General features: G+C 45.7%; 1 protein-coding gene across 2 annotated transcripts in view; it reads left to right on the top strand.

The window, feature by feature from the left end:
- Positions 1–18972, top strand: part of LOC115461577 (long-chain-fatty-acid--CoA ligase 1-like) — a 183849-nt gene that overhangs the window by 29726 nt on the left and 135151 nt on the right. For both annotated transcript variants that reach the window (XM_030191500.1, XM_030191499.1), the window contains exons 2-4: positions 582–799; positions 17301–17415; positions 17593–17657. In XM_030191500.1, coding sequence (XP_030047360.1) covers positions 602–799; positions 17301–17415; positions 17593–17657 — 378 coding nt within the window. In that variant the 5' untranslated portion in view covers positions 582–601. The remainder of the gene's footprint in view (positions 1–581; positions 800–17300; positions 17416–17592; positions 17658–18972) is intronic.

The raw sequence follows: 18972 nt of genomic DNA on the forward strand, positions 1-18972 counted from the left end.
ATCTTGTCTATAGGCCTGGAACATTTATCTGTTTCATGAAGATTTTCATATGTTGCTAACAATGCTTGGTTCTGCCCTACCTCCATTATAGTGTTTATAATTGTCTCCTTTATCTTTAAAACTGGAATAGTAAGCTAGCTTCATTCAGGTATGCATATTTTCGCATGGCTGTTACTCCAGTCAGTATAAATTGCCATTACCTTCTGTCTCCGTTGTAAGGTAACTGCATGTTCTTGAGTACTTTAAGTCAGGATTTGCAATAGTAGAACTTAGATCTGCAGTAGTACCTGCTGACGTGCCTTGTGAAGTGCTTTTTCCAGTTCTGGTTAGCATTTTGAGTAAAATTGTTTTGTGTTGATGGAACCTACTTAATTTATAGCCTGTTTATTGAATACAGGAAACAAATTTGTTCTGAAGATAGTTGCATACTTTGAAAAGTAAAGCATGTAAGCTTCATGTCACTGTGGGGTTAAAGCACCTAGGAGGTGTATAGAAAAACGTACTCTGTACAAGCAAAACAAACATTGCTCCTAAACAGCCTCTCCTGAATGGGTGATGGACTTTAAATTTTTGTTTCTTAGATCTGTTTCCATAAGGCGTGATGAATCTGGACTCTCAGGACTTGTTGAAAAATCTGAAGCTTCCAGAATTTGACGATGTTCGCCATTATATGCATAATCTTCCAGTCAACACGCTGATGGGCATTGGTGCTGTTGCAGCCTTCGCGTTTTGGTATGCCACTAGACCCCAAGCTTTGAAGTCTGCATTTGATGTAACCATGCAGTCTGTGGAAATTGAGGTAAATAGCTTTCCTGTCTTCCCTTAAAAGCTTGCACATATGTACAGTACATGATCCAATTGCTATCTCTGCATTATCAAAATAACCATGTGTAAATTTAATTGTGGCAGGGCACATTCCCAGTTTTCACCCTTTTTTCCTGTAGTAAAATAGTTGGATTTTATACCAAAACTTTCAAAACTGCAATTTTCTCCAAGTTAAGTTGATTTTAATGCTACATTCAGATTGGTGTTCTGGCTGCATATTGGCAAAACATGGTGTCTAGACATTTGCAAGAACATATGGTCACTGCATCAGTCGGTGATATTAATCTACCTACAAGTAGCATGAAGTAGAACATAACATGGAAGGGGGTTCCATCTTCCTTTTTGTCAAAAACGTAGCCTTCATGTAGCTATTGGACTTGGTACACCATCATGAATGTGCATTGGCTGTGTAATAATGTTTGGAATATGCATGGTTAATAGTACTGAGCTTTGGGTATTAAGGTTTGTGTAATAAGTGCAGATCTTGGTTAAGACTCTGACTTGTGAAAGGAATCCTACATGTAAGGATCTTTGAGTTTTCTTCCATTCCTATTAGCAAGAACGGTGCCACAGCTCTTGATCTGATAAAGCTAACTGATTTTCCTGTAGAATATTATGTAGGCAGGAAAAAAGGTAAGATAAAGGCTTCTCATTCCCTTTATCATAAACATATTTTACACAGCATGAAGGTTATCTCATAGATTTCTATCTGTAACTTGATAAAGTAGAACAAAAGTGTTTGGTTGATGGAATATGCCTGTGAGTCAAATTCAGATTGATTATCTGTAATGTTTCCTGAGTTCCGTTATTGAGGTAAAACATGTTTAAAGCACTCTTTCTGCCTTCTACCTGCCGATCCAGTGACATTTGCTTTGTACCATAACTTGACAGGAGGCTCCTTGGACAAATACTTTGAGGCCTCCTGAGTCAACTGTGCCCTGCAGGTATGGTTAGTGCTATAAAGCACAGGAGCCAACTTTTGAAAATGATTTTGGATGCTGAACATAACTCACAGGTTTGTCGCATCCAGCAAAGAAAGGAAAAACAAGTACATCTGGCAGTGTTACTAGCCTGTATATAAATGTCAAGAGCAGGGCATGGGGAAGATTCATGTGGCCAAGTCAACTGTTTCTTGCCATACACAGCACTTCCCAACTAGTCCCTCTTAGCCCATCTACGACCACACTTTTCCTCCAAATTTTTTTTCTCTTCCTCATCTCTACTGGTCATTTTCCCCTCCCTACTTTTCTCCACCTTCACAGGTATAATTTTGATATATATTCAGGAACAGTTTACTAGCTCTCTGCCTGCTCTGCTTCTCATTTCCCCTTGGCCCAGCCTTCTGTTTCCTTCAGCGCTCCAGGAAGCTCCAATGCCAGAGCTGGACTAAGGCATAGGTAACTAGGCTCATGCCTTGGGCCCAAAAGTTTGGAGGGGGGACCCCTGTTGATGTACTCAGGATTCAGGAGGCTAGGATTGCCATCGGTGTAGTCCTAGGTGGTTTTTGCAGGATTCTTAAAATTGTAGACACGGTCTCAAAAGTCAGAAGGATGGTTAAATGTGTGAATAATTTTTTCTTCGTTTAGCTTAGCGGTTCCCTAACTATGTGCTGCAGTGAACTAGCAGGGGTGCTGTGGCATATCTTTTCCCCACTTCCTCCTGCCACCCCCCCCCCCCCCCCCCCCCCACAAGCTGCTACTTCTGCTTCTCTAGATAACAAGAAACAGCTGCAACCACCACAGGGCTGGAATCTCCATACATGTGGCTGATGGTCCTACCCCTTGGACAACACTTCTGTTCATTCACATGGCTGCTGGCTGTGTGCCCCACAAGTCCCGTCTAGTGGTGGCCATAGCTTGCTTTGCTGCCAACACTGCTGCAAGTCTAGAGAAGTGGCAGGGTTGGGGGGTGTGGGTAAAAGGACAGGAGGCAGATGCTGGATTAGGGGAAGAAACAGGAGGCTTAGGCTGGATAGAAGGGGTAGAGGGCAGACACTGGATGGAAAGGGGGAAGAGGAGGGCATGTATTGGAATACAGGCATTGGTAGCTGAAGCATGCCACTGATTTGCTCACTGCTCAAGCAGCATGGAGCTCAGGCCTTGGGCAGTGAACCTGTTCAGCTTACAGGCTTGGGCTTCTCTGCCAGCAAAGGTAGGCCTCTCTGCTGTTTGGGGGGGGGGGGGGGGGGGGGGGAGGGGAGAGCCAGATGAAATGTGTAGCCTAGGGTGCCATTGCCTGAGTTTGGGAACTATAGCTCTCCAATATTCCCACTTCCAGTGCAGAAGCTGTGGTAGAAAGAATCCTGCCAGTGGGAAGGCATCTTGTAATGGGAAGGAGTGGCTGCGCTGCAAGAGATGTGGGGGCAGCTGAACCCTGCACAGGGTCTTTGGAGAGAACCAATGAGTGTTCTGGGGCTGAGGGGAGGAGATTGTTGAAAAGGAGTAGGACTGAAATATGGGTAGTATGAAGGGTCTGCTGTCAGCTGAGGAAGACCTGGCAGCAAGTTCCAGAATTTTACATGACGGGGGGGGGGGGGGGGTGGAGCATTATCTGAATGAGCAGCAGAACAGCACTAGAAAAAGTACAGTACTTGTGGATGTCTGCCTGATAGGGACAGTCTCATAAAATAAAGCTTCCCTTTGAAAATCTGGGCTGGAATGGAGAACTGAACTTTCAGCCCAGGGAATTTACCCTGTTAACTATTAAACCTGGGAAATTCCTTTGAACGCTATAATGCTGCCTTCACGGTGCCTAGATTTCTCTTCAGAAACATCAAAACTAAAATTTTAGTTTTTTTTTTTTTTCCAGTGAACCTCCTTTTTCATATCTAAAACTTTTGTATATCTTGGGCACATTGCCCTTAAATCTCACACTTTCTGGCAGGCCATCCTTGGAATCTCTGGTCTATATCAGAGGCAATAGTGAATTACTTGATCAGCTTCCCTTGTTCTCAGCCCACTGCTGCAGAGCTGCCATGCTACTCAGCTCTGGAAGGGAGACTTCCTGACTGGTTGTGTTTTGTTTTGTTTTTTAACTTGTATCAGTTCCGTCGTTCTGTGTAGGGCTCGGTTCCATCGCTGCATTCTGAACGCAGTTTCTCAGTTGCAGGGTCACTGTAGCTCCATAGTTGGGGGTTACAGCTTGCAGGTTGATATTCTTTCAGGCGTTGGGGGGTGTTTCTCCCCTTCTTGCTGAATTTGGCTTTGCCTCAGGCTTGAGGTTCGAGTTCTGTGTGGAGAGTTGGGGCCTGGTTTGCAAGTTCGGGGGAATATCTTTCATTTCATCTAGTGTTGGGAGTCCTCTTGCAACTTTTTTCTGATCCGACCTCTGGTTTGGAGATTAGGGCAAGTATGTTTTGGGGGTCTTTGTCTATTTGGTGATCTCTCCCTACACTTGGGACTGCTTTTCTACATCCCACTCGTCTCTGGATTGATCTGTGGGACGCTATGGAAGGGAAAAATTGTTACCTAATTTTCTTTCCATTAGTCCCAACAGATCAATCCAGAGGCCCGCCCTTTGCTGTGATGGTTTGCACGTTTTCTGTTCCTTCTATAATTTCCCTTGATATCAGGGGACATGGCTCTCAGGGTTCATTCCTTTTTCGCATGGACTGCTGGGAGCTAACGGTAAACTACATAGGATGGAATTCTTTCCCAGTTACAATCTCCAGTTAGCTGGTTGCCCTCCTGGAATTGTGGTAGAGAGAGAGTCTGCAAGGGTTCTCTGAAGGCAGGAGTGGAAATTAATATTGGATTGTTTTTCTTTCTCGGCTGCTTTGGTATCGACAATACTGAGACTAGGCTGGCAGCACAGGTCTAAATATACCAAGACTCTGAAGTTATCTCTATCTCCACCTGCTGGTAGGGGGACAAAACCCACTCGTCTCTGGATTGATCTGTCGGGACTAATGGAAAGAAAATTATCAGGTAATAAACTAATTTTTTCCTTCTTTAAACATAACTAAATGGTCTTATAAGCTCCTGATGCAATCCATTGGTTTTCTTATTTTGTTCTTGTGATAATAGAGCTCATTGTGAACACTATCCACCCTAAAAGGTTGTTTTCCAGCTGTACATGAGGAATTATGATATTGAATAAATAAGTGTTCTTCCTAGTCATGCATCCAAAGGTTATATAATCCTTTCAAGAAAGCCAGTTAATTGTTTAACTTATTAGTGGAACATAACCACATAGGCTTGGTATGGTCACATTTTCAATATGGTAATACTAGAGCCCAGCTAAGGTTAGTTTTTTGTTTTCATTGGACCATGCTTTCCTTGTCGTAAGCAGCATCTTAAAAGGTGGAGGATAAGAATTTTTTAAAACACTTATCACTTTATTTATTGCACTTGTATCCCACATTTTCCCACCTATTTGCAGGCTCAATGTGGCTTACAGAGGTCTGTTATGGCATTGCCATTCCAGTGAGTCAGATACAATTGGTGATGTAGAGAATGGGAAAGAGTTCTAAGAAAATAGTTATTAGAGTTTCAGACTGGTGAGGATTAGTGTGGTTGTAAAGTTAAGCTATGGGTCCTCTTTGTAGGCTTTGTTGAAGAGAGACGTCTTCAGGGATTTACGAAAGTTAGGTAGTTCTTCGATTTGTTTTCAGGTCAGCAAGTAAAGCGTTCCAAAGCTGCATACTCATGTAGGAGAAGGAAGTCGCATGTATAAGCTTATATTTTAGTCCTTTGCAGTTGGGGAAATGTAGATTCAGAAATTTTCGAGGAGATCTTTTGGCATTTCTGGGAGGCAGGTCCACAAGGTTTAGCATGTAAGTCGGGGAGTCTCCGTGGATGATTTTGTGTACGATCTTGAATGTGGTACGTTAAGTGGGAGCCAGTGAAGTTTTTCTTAGGGGTTTTGCAGTTTCAAATTTTGGTTTTCCGAATACGAGTCTGGCGGCGGTATTCTGGGCTGTTCGGAGTTTCTTGATGGTTTGTTCTTTGCAGCCAGCGTAAAGTGCGTTGCAATAGTTCAGGTGACTTAATACCAGTGACTGTATCAGGATCCGGAAGATGGATCTAGGGAAAAAGGGTTTTACTCTTGAGTATCCACATGGCGTGGAACATTTTTTTTTCATTGTTCTTCACGTGGGTTTTCTGTCAATGGTGACTCCAAGAATTTTCAGATTGTTTGAAATAGGAAGAGAAAAGTTTGGTGTGATTATAGAGGTGAAGTTGTTTGGATTGTATTGTGAGGGGAGTACAAGATGTTTTTTTTCTACAATCAGTTTTAACTGGAATGCGTCTGCCCAGGACTGCATGATTTGAAGGCTTTGGTTGATCTCGTTGGTGATTTCATTTAGGTCATGTTTAAACGGGATGTAAATCATGACATCGTCTGCATATATGTAGGGGTTAAGGTTTTGGTTAGCTAGTGATTTAGCTAAGGGTATCAGGTTGAAGAGGGTTGGTGAGAGGGGGGATCCTTGAGGTACTCCACATTCAGGTGTCCATGGGGCTGATAAATCTGCGTTCGTTGTTACTTGGTATGATCTTGTGGTCAGGAATCCTTTGAACCAGTTAAGAACTTTACCTCCGACTCCGAAGTATTCTAGTATATGTAATAGTATTCCATGATCAACCATATCAAAAGCACTGGACATGTCGAATTGTAGGAGTATGTTTCCAGTAGCAATTGTTTGAGTTCATTACAGACACTAGTACAGTTTCCGTGCTATGATTTGACCGAAAATGGTTATCATGGGAGCAAGTAGGGAAAGTTGATATTAGCATATATACCCAACTAGGCATTTTAAGTCTGTCCTTTAATGTTGTCATGTTCAGAACTCGTAGCCATAAGTATAGACAGTTATTCAAATATCACATGCATACACCTGAACAGGCATCTGTACATACAAAAGTAAACAATTGCCTTACTACAGAGTAAATCAAACTTCTCATTTCATCTTCCAAAATTCCAGACAACAGATGTACAGATCAGTAGGACCCAAAACAAGTCAGTTTATAACCTACTATTCAACCACACAAGATTCACCTTTGGTTTTAAAAAGCAAAAACATAAGCATGTAAGGACTGAATAAATACAAATACCCTTAAAATGTAATTGGTAGCAATAATTATATAATTACAGCAACGTTCTAAGGGTACCACAGTCATCTGAGGTCTTTTCCCCCCACCATCCCAATAAAGTTGATTTCTCACTCTGTATTTTGAATTGAATTTAGACATTGTCGAGAGTTTCCTTTCATATTCAGTTACTGTCGCAATAATGAAATAGTGATGGAATATTCACATAGGAAGCAGCCTGAGCCAACAAGATTTATTTTCCAGTGAACGTTAACTTTGTATGAACTGGCAGCTTATAGTGTGCTGAACTGGGCTTCATTCACATTTAGACTGGTGCTGAACTGGGCTTCTGCATGAAGGAAGCCCTTCTCTCATTCAATAACTTTCTGTGACATAGCAGTAAAAAGTGTATTTTTATAATATACCACTGCATTCCACAAAACAAAAGGAGCAAGCTCCCATATGCTATCTGTAGGCACAGGAAAAAAAATGTTAAATGATCCCAATTATTTTTAAATATTGTACTTGGGTAGTAAGCATCAGATTCTCATAACATGTCCGTTTTTGGTGGCCCTTTCTAGGTGAAAACATCTCTGCACAAATACAGGGAGTCCCTATAACCAGCCCCTCCAAATAGTACTACTACTTAACAACATTTCTAAAGCGCTACCAGGGTTACGCAGCGCTGTACAATATCACAAAGAGACTGTCCCTGCTCAAAGAGCTTACAATCTAATAACACAATGATTTAAAATCCAGAACTAATTTTAACTGATTAAACCAATACTTTGTGTACATCTGTATGCTGCAAAGCCAGCATGTTAAATGAGATCAAATAAAAATGCTACCAACAGAGAACATGGAAAGAGCAGCTCATAGCTTGCTTTTTGTGTGAACAGGGATGATGGCTGTGCAGAGAAGAGGGAAAGGGAGACAAACCTTATTGGATTCAGCTTTTTTGATACCAGCCCATTGGTCACATTCCTTGGCCAACCAATAGGCTGTATGGGGAGACAGGAGCTGTTGCAGAGACATAGCAATCCTTCCTGGAACTCTCCATACAAAAGCTTTCAAATGTAATGCTAGGAAGAATATTGGTGCTCTGGCACCCACAGAAGGTGGTGCCTGTTATGAAGGGTGCAAGGGTCTGGGACCAAGGAAATGTATGCAGTTAACTGGAGCGTGCACTTAACCGTTGTGACCCAAAGAAGCTTGACATCTGATATATGTACAGTGCTGTTTATTATACATACAGTATAGTCTCCATTAACTGACGTTAGGCTTACGTGAAGTAATCAGTTAGTCCTCTGTACACTCTTGTCTGTGACTTCCATGGACTACATCTGCCAGACGGTTAAAAACTGACATCCAGTGGCCTCCAGATAGGCCCGCACGGTGTTGACTCTCCAGCGCTCTTGCAAAAGTGACAGGTTGTTGAATTTCATCAGCATGTGCCTCGCTGCTCATTTCATCTGCTTCATCAGCTGTTGCCTGTAGGCACATATCTCGACATCAGTGCTGTCGTCGGCTGTTTGTAGATCGTAATCAACAGCTACGTAGCGATGAAACTCCTTCAGTAAGGCCGGCTGGGATGTCAATAACCTGTTCATCTGACATGTTTGCAACAGCTGCATCTGTTTTGTCCCTCTCCACATCCTTAAAGCTTGCCCGCTTGTAGCAGTTCACAATGGCTGCCTTTGTAACATGATTCCAGGTTTCTTTCAGCATATGTGGGAATCCAACAGTGAAAGATTACGAGCCAGTTCAACAGCACGTTTATCTTTGCCAGTATGGTCATCCATAACGCTCATCAGACGTCGTAGCACAAGAGCCCGATAACGTTTGAAATTGGCTATTACGCCCTGATCCATAGGTTGGATCAGAGGGGTTGTGTTTGGTGGCACAAAGACCACCTTGACGTTAGACAGCCTGACATCACTGTGTGCAGCACAATTATCACAAAGCAACAAAATCTGACATTTTTGTGCCCACATTCTAGCGTCTAACTTTAGCCACTGCTTCCAAATTTCCCCCGTCGTCCATGAATTTGCGTTGTCCTCGTTATGACACAGGAAGTCGCTTAACTTTCTTGAAGCAACGGGGCTGATTGCTCTTTCCAACGATGAGGGGTTCCAACTTCTTACTCCATCCATATTGCAGCAAAGGCGGATCGTCAGTCGGTCCTTCGTTTTACTTTCTGTAGTTTCGGCTTGTTTGAATGCAAGTGTTCCATCAGGAATAGCTCGCCAGTAGACCTTTTTCGTCAGCATTGAAAATGTCTCAAGGTGCAAACTCATTCAAGATGGTAGGAAGAACTGAAAACCCAATTTTCAGCACCAAAATCATCAGCGTCTTGTTTTTCACCATGCTGTTTCTTGACTTGTTGTTCCTGCCCTTCCATCTTTCCAACCATCCAACAGTGGCTTTGAATTCAGGTAGTCCAAGACTTTCAGCTAGCTGATTAGCTTTCTCCATAAGCAGTGGACCACTGACGGGGAAACTGCTCCTGACCTTGAGAACCACAGAAGAGCATCTTCTACCTCCTCAGCTTTTCCCGCCCTTTTACGTTTCCTGTTTGGATTTGTATTTTGCCAGTCTTCCAAAAGCTGATCTTTCTGCTTCAAGACTGTCAAATTTGACTGGGATTGACACCATATAATTAGCAATAGATGCTTGACTGTTTTTCTAATTTTTTAAGAAATTTGTTTAGCTAGTTTTGTCTTACAGTTCCACAGTGACGACGACTCCAGTGTACACTCTTAACATTTTCTCTTATTCTACCTGTGGCAGTTAAAGGGGTGATAAATTTTGAAATATCATTGGTTGTCACGCGTCAATTGGCTTCCATATTCCATGCACGTATGCAGAGTCTTTCCTGCAGAGGAGCGGTCATACCCATGCATATAAGCGAATCTTGCAGTTTAGTGGTGTGCTAAACCGAAGTTTGGCCCCATAGAAATTGATGGCGCCAAAAACGGGACCGAAGAACAGCATGCAGTTAAACAAGACCATGCACTGTATTAACTTGAGGTGGTTTGAATTTCAAGCACTGTCTAAAGTCCGTCCTAAACTGGATTTTTATGAACAAGAAATGTTCTGAAATGAAATGGCATTCTTAAGTATAGCATAGGCATCACTGCCCCTCAACCTCAACTTAATCACTTTCAGAACATGTTTTGACCAACCCATTGATTTATTAGCAGTACAGTATACCATTTAGAAGAACTTGTGTGTGTAATTCCCAGCTCAGGATTTTGGCACCCCTCATTCCCTGGTTGGCAGGGCTGTGAGCTCTTCTTTCCAAGGAGGATTGCCAGTTGGCTTCAAACTTGTCCAACAGGGTTGATCCAGTCCTGGTTTTACCCTATTGCATGCTGGAATTTGTAGTTCTGATTTTTGAACTGGCTTCCTTAAAAAGCAAGACACGCTTGGACAAATCTGGAGCCAACTGGTAACTCTACTTCCTGAATCTGTCTTGGCATAGGTAGCTGTATTGCAGCCTGCTCACTTGATCACCACAGACTGCTCACAGAATAAAATACTACAGATTCTTTTTAGATTCGTATTGGGTAAATGAAACTCTTTATTTGCACTTTAATTGGAGAGTGTATAAGTCATTATTGTTACTGCATCACAATGATTAAGAAATACACAATTCTCCGAGGACAAGCAGGCTGCTTGTTCTTAATGATGGGTGACGCCCACGGCAGCCCCCTCCGATCGGAATCTTCACTAGCAAAGGGCTTTGCTAGCCCTCGCGCACCGCGCATGCGCGACCGTCTTCCCGCCCAAACTGGCTCATGTTAGTCTTCTTTTGTCCGCGCTCGGGACGGTCATGTTTTGCCGCCGTTTCGTGCCCCTCAAGTTGACCTCGCGCGTCTTCGATGTTCGCTTTAAAAAAAATAAAAATAAAAATAAAAAAAAAGACCGATCCGGTCTTTACCCCTTTCCCGTGTTTCCAGCTTTTTCCCCGCATAAGTTTGCTTTCGGGACCAGCCTATTTGGCCTCGGTACGGGTTTTCTCCCTTCTTTTTGGTGCCTTTCGTCATCGCAAACTTTGATTTCGCCGGCGTGATTTTTCCGCCCATGTCATCGAAGTCTTCCAGCGGCTTCAAGAAGTGCACCCGGGTAATCTCGCTCACTGATAGGCACGCTTCGTGTCTTCAGTGTCTCTGGGCTGGGCACCGCCCGCAGGCCTGCAGTCTTTGTGCTCTTTTGAAAAAGAGAACTCAGGTAGCGAGATTAGCCCAGTGGAACGCATTGTTCTCGGGCTCTTCAACAGCACGGGACTCGTCGAGTGAATCGACGTCGACAGCATCGAAGTCTTCGACCTCTGCATCAAGGCTTCTACCTCCTGCATCGTCGGTACCGAGACATCAAAAGGCTGCGTCGACGTCGGTGGTACCGGGACCTCCGCTATTGCTGATGTCATCGGACGGTGGTGCTTCGTCTGGAGTGCAGGTGAGGGCTGTCCATTCCCCTGCTGGTGGCGGTGAGCCTTCGGGTGGGTCTCCTCCTGCCCTGTGGTACAGCCCCCCCCCCCCCCCCGAGATCGACCTTCTTCGGCCTCAGCCCCAAGGAAGGGATGGTTGGATTCTATGTGCTCCTAGTCGGTACCGGGAAGCTCCGGTGACATGCTTCGCTTGAAGTTGAAGCATCGACACCGGTCTCCTTCCCGTCTCGGTACCGAGAGCTCTGGGTCGCCGAGGGAGTCGGCATCGGGAGGACAGCTCACCCTCTATTCAGGAGGTGTCGATGCACTCCCCCTTGGACAGCCCGGAACCGCCTCCACGCCCGGAATAGACTCTGACTTCGACGCCTGCATTGGCTTCTCAGTCTTTCTCCACAGCCGCTCTGCACGAGAGTCTCTGGGCCATTCTTCCAGAGATTCTGGGAGAGCTGTTGCTCCCTTCTCCGGTATCGGGGGTGCTTGCGCCACCAGTACCATCAGGTGAGGCGACAGCTGGCCCTTTGCCCGATGTGAGGTCTCCGGTATCGGTACCGCTTGCGGTACTGGCTACGGCCGCCTCCCAGGCAGACTCCCCGATGACGTCGGCGGAGGGAGCTTCACCGGTGCTGGCGAAGGAGTCCACCTCTCGACGCTCCTACCGTGGCCGTGTTCCCACGGAGTCGAGTTGGGCACGGCTTCAGACGCAGGTCCGTGAACTTGTCTGATACCGATGGTGAGGCCTCGTGGGAGGAGGAGGAGGACATCAGATATTTCTCTGACGAGGAGTCTGATGGCCTTCCTTCTGACCCCACTTCCTCCCCTGAAAGGCAGCTTTCTCCTCCCGAGAGTCTGTCTTTCGCGGCCTTTGTCCGGGAGATATCTATGGCCATCCCCTTCCCGGTGGTCGTGGAGGATGAGCCCAGGGCTGAGATGTTTGAGCTCTTGGACTATCCTTCTCCACCTAAGAAGCGTCCACAGTACCCATGCATCATGTCCTAAAAAAGACATTGCTGGCGAACTGGACCAAGCCATTAACTAATCCCCACATTCCCAAGAAGATCGAATCCCAGTATCGGATCCATGGGGACCCAGAGCTGATGCGCACTCAGTTGCCTCACGACTCTGGTGTGGTGGATCTGGCCCTAAAGAAGGCTGAGTTCTAGAGAGCATGCTTCGGCGCCCACGGGCAGAGACTCCAGAACCTTAGACTCCTTTGGGAGGAAGGCCTATCATTCCTCTATGCTCGTAGCCAAGATTCAGTCCTACCAGCTCTACACGAGCATCCATATGCGGAACAATGTGCGACAGTTGGCGGGCTTGGTGGACAAGCTCCCTTCTGAGCAAGCCAAGCCTTTTCAGGAGGTGGTCAGGCAGCTGAAGGCGTGCAGAAATTTCCTGGCCAGAGGGGTATATGATACCTTTTGATGTTGCGTCCAGGGCCGCTGCTCAAGGTGTGGTGATGCGCAGACTCTCATGGCTGCGTGCCTCCGACCTGGAGAATAGGATCCAGCAGCGGATTGCGGACTCCCCTTGCCGAGCGGACATTTTTGGAGAAAAGGTCGAAGAGGTGGTAGAACAGCTCCACCAGCGGGATAACGCTTTTGACAAATTCTCCCGCCGGCAGCCTTCATCTATCTCATCAGGTAGACGTTTTTATGGGGGACGGAGGGCTGCTCCCTACTCTTCTGGTAAGCGTAGGTACAATCCTCCTTCTCGCTAGCCTGCGGCCCAGGCTAAGCCCCAGTGCGCTCGCTCTCGTCAGCAGCGTGCGCCTCAGCAAGGCCCCATGGCTCCCCAGCAAAAACAGGGGACGAGCTTTTGACTGGCTCCAGCAGAGCATAGCCAACATCAACGTGTCAGGGCCGGGCGATCTGCCGGTCGGGGGGAGGTTGAAAGTTTTTCAGCAAAGGTGGCCTCTTATAACCTCTGACAGTTGGGTTCTTCAAATAGTCCGGCAAGGGTACACCCTCAATTTGGCCTCGAAGCCTCCAAATTGCCCACCGGGAGCTCAGTCCTACAGCTTCCAGCACAAGCAGGTACTTGCAGAGGAACTCTCCGCCCTTCTCAGCGCCAATGCGGTCGAGCCCGTGCCATCCGGGCAAGAAGGGCTGGGATTCTATTCCAGGTACTTCCTTGTGGAAAAGAAAACAGGTCTAGGATGGGATGCATCCCCCCTAAGGGCCCTGAACAAATATCTGGTCAAAAAAAGTTCAGGATGCTTTCCCTGGGCACCCTTCTCCCCATGATTCAGCAAAACGATTGGCTATGCTCTCTGGACTTGGACGCCTTCACGCACATCCCGATATTGCCAGCTCACAGGCAGTATCTGCAATTTCGTCTGGGCACACGTCACTTCCAGTACTGTGTGCTACCCTTTGGGCTTGCCTCTGCGCCCAGAGTGTTCACGAAGTGCCTGGCTGTAGTAGCAGCAGCGCTTCGCAGGCTGGGAGTGCACATGTTCCCTTATCTCGACGATTGGCTGGTGAAGAACAATTCCGAGGCAGGAGCTCTACAGTTCATGCAGATGACTTTGACTCCTGGAGCTACTGGGGTTTGTGATAAATTACCCAAAGTCCCATCTTCTCCCAATACAGAGACTCGAATTCATAGGAGCTCTGCTGGATTCTCGGACGGCTCATGCCTATATTCCGGAGACAAGGGTCAACAATCTGCTGTCCTTCGTCTCCCGGCTTTCAGAGATTGGCTGTCTCACCAAATTATCCAAAATCAGACAGACAACCAGGTTGCCATGTATTACATCAACAAGCAGGGGGTCACCGGATCTCGCCCCCTGTGTCAGGAAGCCGTCAGCATGTGGCTGTGGGCTCGCCGTTACAGCATGTTGCTCCAAGCCACATCTGGCAGGCGTCAACAGTCTGGCCGACAGGTTGAGCAGGATTATGCAACCTCACGAGTGGTCGCTCAACTCCAGAGTAGTGCGCCGGATCTTACAGGTGTGGGGCACCCCCTTGGTAGATCTCTTCGCATCTCGAGCCAACCACAAGGTCCCTCAGTTCTGTTCCAGACTTCAGGCCCACGGCCAACTGGCATGGATGCCTTCCTCCTGGATTGGGGGGGGGAAGGCCTGCTGTATGCTTATCCTCCCATACCTCTGGTGGGGAAGACTTTGTTGAAACTCAAGCAAGACCGAGGCACCATGATTCTGATTGCTCCTTTTTTGGCCGCGTCAGATCTGGTTCCCTCTTCTTCTGGAGTTGTCCTCCGAAGAACCGTGGAGATTGGAGTGTTTTCCGACCCTCATTACCCAGAACGAAGGGGCGCTTCTGCATCCCAACCTCCAGTCTCTGGCTCTCACGGCCTGGATGTTGAGAGCGTAGACTTTGCCTCTTTGGGTCTGTCGGAGGGTGTCTCCTGTGTCTTGCTTACTTCCAGAAAAGATTCCACTAAGAGGAGTTACTACTTTTTATAGAGGAGGTTTGCCATCTGGTGTGACAGCAAGGCCTTAGATCCTCGCTCCTGTCCTACACAGACCCTGCTTGAATACCTTCTGCACTTGTCTGAGTCTGGTCTCAAGACCAACTCTGTAAGGGTTCACCTTAGCGCAATCCGTGCATACCATTACCATGTGGAAGGTAAGCTGATCTCAGGACAGCCTTTAGTTGTTCGCTTCATGAGAGGTTTGCTTTTGTCAAAGCCCCCCGTCAAACCTCCTACAGTGTCATGGGATCTCAATGTCGTTCTCACCCAGCTGATGAAACCTCCTTTTGAGCCACTGAACTCCTGCCATCTGAAGTACTTGACCTGGAAGGTCATTTTCTTGGTGGCAGTTACTTCAGCTCGTAGAGTCAGTGAGCTTCAGGCCCTGGTAGCCCAGGCCCCTTACACCAAATTTCATCATAACAGAGTAGTCCTCCGCACTCACCCTAAGTTCTTGCCGAACGTAGTGTCTGAGTTCCATCTGAACCAGTCAATTGTCTTGCCAACATTCTTTCCCCGTCCGCATTCCTGCCCTGCTGAACGTCAGCTGCACACATTGGACTGCAAAAGAGCATTGGCCTTCTATCTGGAGCGGACACAGCCCAACAGACAGTCCGCCCAATTGTTTCTTTTGATCCCAACAGGAGGGGAGTGGCTGTGGGGAAACGCACCATTTCAAATTGGCTAGCAGATTGCATTTCCTTCACTTACGCCCAGGCTGGGCTGGCTCTTGAGGGGCATGTCATGGCAGTGTCAGTGGCCCACTTGAAGTCAGCCACTATTGAAGAGATTTGCAAGGCTGCGACGTGGTCATCTGTCCACACATTCACATCTCATTACTGCCTGCAGCAGGATACCCGACGCGACAGTCGGTTCGGGCAGTCAGTGCTTCAGAATCTGTTTGGGGTTTAGAATCCAACTCCACCTCCCTAGGCCCATGTTTATTCTGTTCCAGGCTACATTCTCAGTTGGATAAGTTGTTAGGTCAATCTGTTATGTCCTCGCCGTTGCGAGGCCCAATTGACCATGTTGTTTTGAGTGAGCCTGGGGGCTAGGGATACCCCATCAGTGAGAACAAGCAGCCTGCTTGTCCTCGGAGAAAGCGAATGCTGCATACCTGTAGAAGGTATTCTCCGAGGACAGCAGGCTGATTGTTCTCACATACCCGCCCGCCTTCCCTTTGGAGTTGTTTTACCTTGTCTTTGTCTTGCTATATACGGGACTGACGAACACGAGCCGGTTCGGGCGGGAAGACGGCTTCGCATTCGCGGTGTGCATGGGCGCGCGAGGGCTAGCAAAGGCCTTTGCTAGTGTAGATTCCGATTGGAGGGGGCTGCCGTGGGAGTCACCCATCAGTGAGAACAATCAGCCTGCTGTCCTCGGAGAATACTTTCTACAGGTATGTAGCATTCGCTTTAATCGAGTACATTACTAAAGGAAGGCTATAGAAAAGTAAAATATATTTTATATACATACATCACTGGTCAGGAATTACATCATTCAGGCCCTTATCTCATCAGCTGGGAGGCCTGTTGTAGCAAAAGCCTGAAGCGTCCAGATCAGGAACAAGTCTGTTTTTTTTTTTTTTTTTTTTTTTTTTTTTTTTCTGCATGATGCGTCCATCCACAGAATGAGCCCCAGAGTTCCACCGCAACAAGCCCCCTTTTTAAGCTAAAACTTATCCAGAAATATGCATGGGGATGCCGTCATACTCTCTTAGTTCAAGAAAACAAACCACAGGCCAGGTGAATAATTTACTGAACCACAAGAGTACCTGCCCCCCCCCCCCCCCCCCCCCCCCCCCTTCTGCACAAGCTGACTTCAGGGACATTTCAACCTGTTCTGGAGATGAGTTCTCGTACATTGTTCTTGAGTGTGCCTTATCTTATACCAGCCTGTTCTTTGAGATATACCAGAAAAGTCACTTTTGGGTCAGACAGGGGATTTTAAAAATGTATTAAAGCAAGACTGAAAAGCAATTTTTAATATTTTCCATCACAGTAGCACAGTTCACTGAACCACATTCTGAAGATAAGAATGCATAGATTTCTGTGTTGAGTAGCAGCAAGCATGAACTAGTGTTTTGAGTTTGAGGATATCTTCTACCTCGTGCATGTGTGGTTAGTAAAATAGGCTCTAAACTCTTTTTGCTTGGAGGCAGCTGCTGTGTTCCTTTATCCTCCATTGGCAGGGTGGTGCTTTAGGTAGGATTAGCATTGTTTGATTAGGACAGATCCCCCTCCCTACAGCAGGTTCAGGTGACAGGTGCAACCCATGATACAATGGTAAGTATACACAGAAAACATTAACCAGAGTTTTGGCAACTTTAAATATTGTATTCTACAAATAGCCAGCTTAACACCCCCTCCCCCCCTATAGTTCTGAAATATTTAACATAGCAGATGATGCTAATACTTAGACCTGGAAGCAGCATGAGAATTAGGAAGAAATGCTACAGAATATAAATGTGTGCAGTTTGGTAATGTCACTGGTTTTGAAGTGAACTTGCATTTTAAGTCCTAAATTGGATATTTCTATTATGGATTTCGTGACAGGGTGGCCAACGTGCTCGCAGATCTGCGCTTCTAGCCAACGATGAGCCGTTAGTATACTACTACGATGATGTAAGAACAGTGTATGAGGGTTTCCAGAGGGGACTGAACTTATCAAGTAAGTAGCCTGTGCGAGCTCTTTAATTTTTAGAATTCTTCAGTGGTGCTAGTGGCCTAGTTTGGGGAGACCTTAACTAATACAGAATAGAACAGATGGCAAAATACTTGCCATAGTTGACAAAAATCCATTGTGTACTGTCTGCCTCTTACCTGCAAACATTTGTTTGTTTTATAGAAAACGCTCCCTGCTTAGGTTCTAGGAAGAAAAATAAGTCCTATGAATGGATAACATACCAACAGGTAATGTACCACATGCAGACCTTTCTGGCCCTGCACAAATTTTCTGGGTATTTGAATTAAGGTTCTTAACAGATTCAAGGTGTAAGCAAGTAGAAAAGGACCAAAATCTTGTCATTGTGTGGCTTTTGAAAAAGTTACTGTAAAGTTGTTTTGACTGAGTGGCCTGTTTCTTATAAATTCCACTAAATAGTTCAAATATATTTGTCACTGTAGTCATAAGCTAGTTGTCAACCTTGGTAATAAGGGCAAAAAGAGGCCAGGTATTGAATTCAAGTCCCTACACCATAAACCAATTTAATAACAGCCTTCTTAATTATAGTCAAAATAAGACAAAAGCCACCTGGGCTATGTTTTAGCTCAAGCCTGTTGGGGGCAAATAAGTGAAAGCTCTTCAGATTCCTTCACTTTGCCTTTTCACTGCCAAGACTATGAAGCATTATGCATAGATGGGTGCCTGTGGACAGGAAGCCCAGTAAGGGAATCCTTTAAGTGAAGAAATTTGGACTGACAATTGTGAGCTGAAACAGGGCAAGTATTTTTTGTTATGTATTAGTGGTTTTAAATTGGCTTAGACTTGTCATTTTATTGGTAAGGCAAATGAGTATTACCTGGCATTGACCTTCAAACCATGGTTGGAAAAAATCAACTGCACATACGTTTTTTTTTTGTTTGTTTTTTTTTAGTAAATTTGAATATTTTCAGGGGTCTGAAGCAGTGTTGCTACTGCATCTACCCTGATATCAGATTGCAGGAAGGAAAGTGAGTACCTGGGAGATGTCAGGATGGGGGTCAAAGGGCATAAGAGGGAGGATGATAAACCAGCAGAACAGGAACATGTGGAAGAGGATTACTTTTGTTTGTTCTTATATGCAGGAATGTAGCGCCTCTGTACTTCAACAGTTTGTTTTATTTCTAAACAGTACAAACTTAACATTGCACTGATTAGACCAATAAATGTAAATCATGGTCTAGTGACTCTGCATACTGAAGAACATAAAACCTTCTCACCTTGTCCAAATACACCCTCCACTTAAACCACCTTGACCCCACTAATGCAGGTGTACAGCATGGTTTCTTCAGTGTCTATCTCCACTCCCAGAATACTCCCTACCTTCCTATCCCACTAGTTCCTGTAACTTAGTCCAATCACATCCTGTCCAGATGACCTTTACTTGTCCATAAATTTCTCCATCTCAGCCAGTCTCATTGCCAACATTCTCGTGGAGTTAACCGTGCAGAGGAGGAAGTGACTTCATCCAGCTGACTAGCTTACTTTTGCTACAATAAGCATTCCAGACTAGGTGGCTCTACTATT

The sequence above is a fragment of the Microcaecilia unicolor genome, chromosome 2 (assembly GCF_901765095.1).
Source record: "Microcaecilia unicolor chromosome 2, aMicUni1.1, whole genome shotgun sequence".
NCBI classification, from domain to species: domain Eukaryota; kingdom Metazoa; phylum Chordata; class Amphibia; order Gymnophiona; family Siphonopidae; genus Microcaecilia; species Microcaecilia unicolor.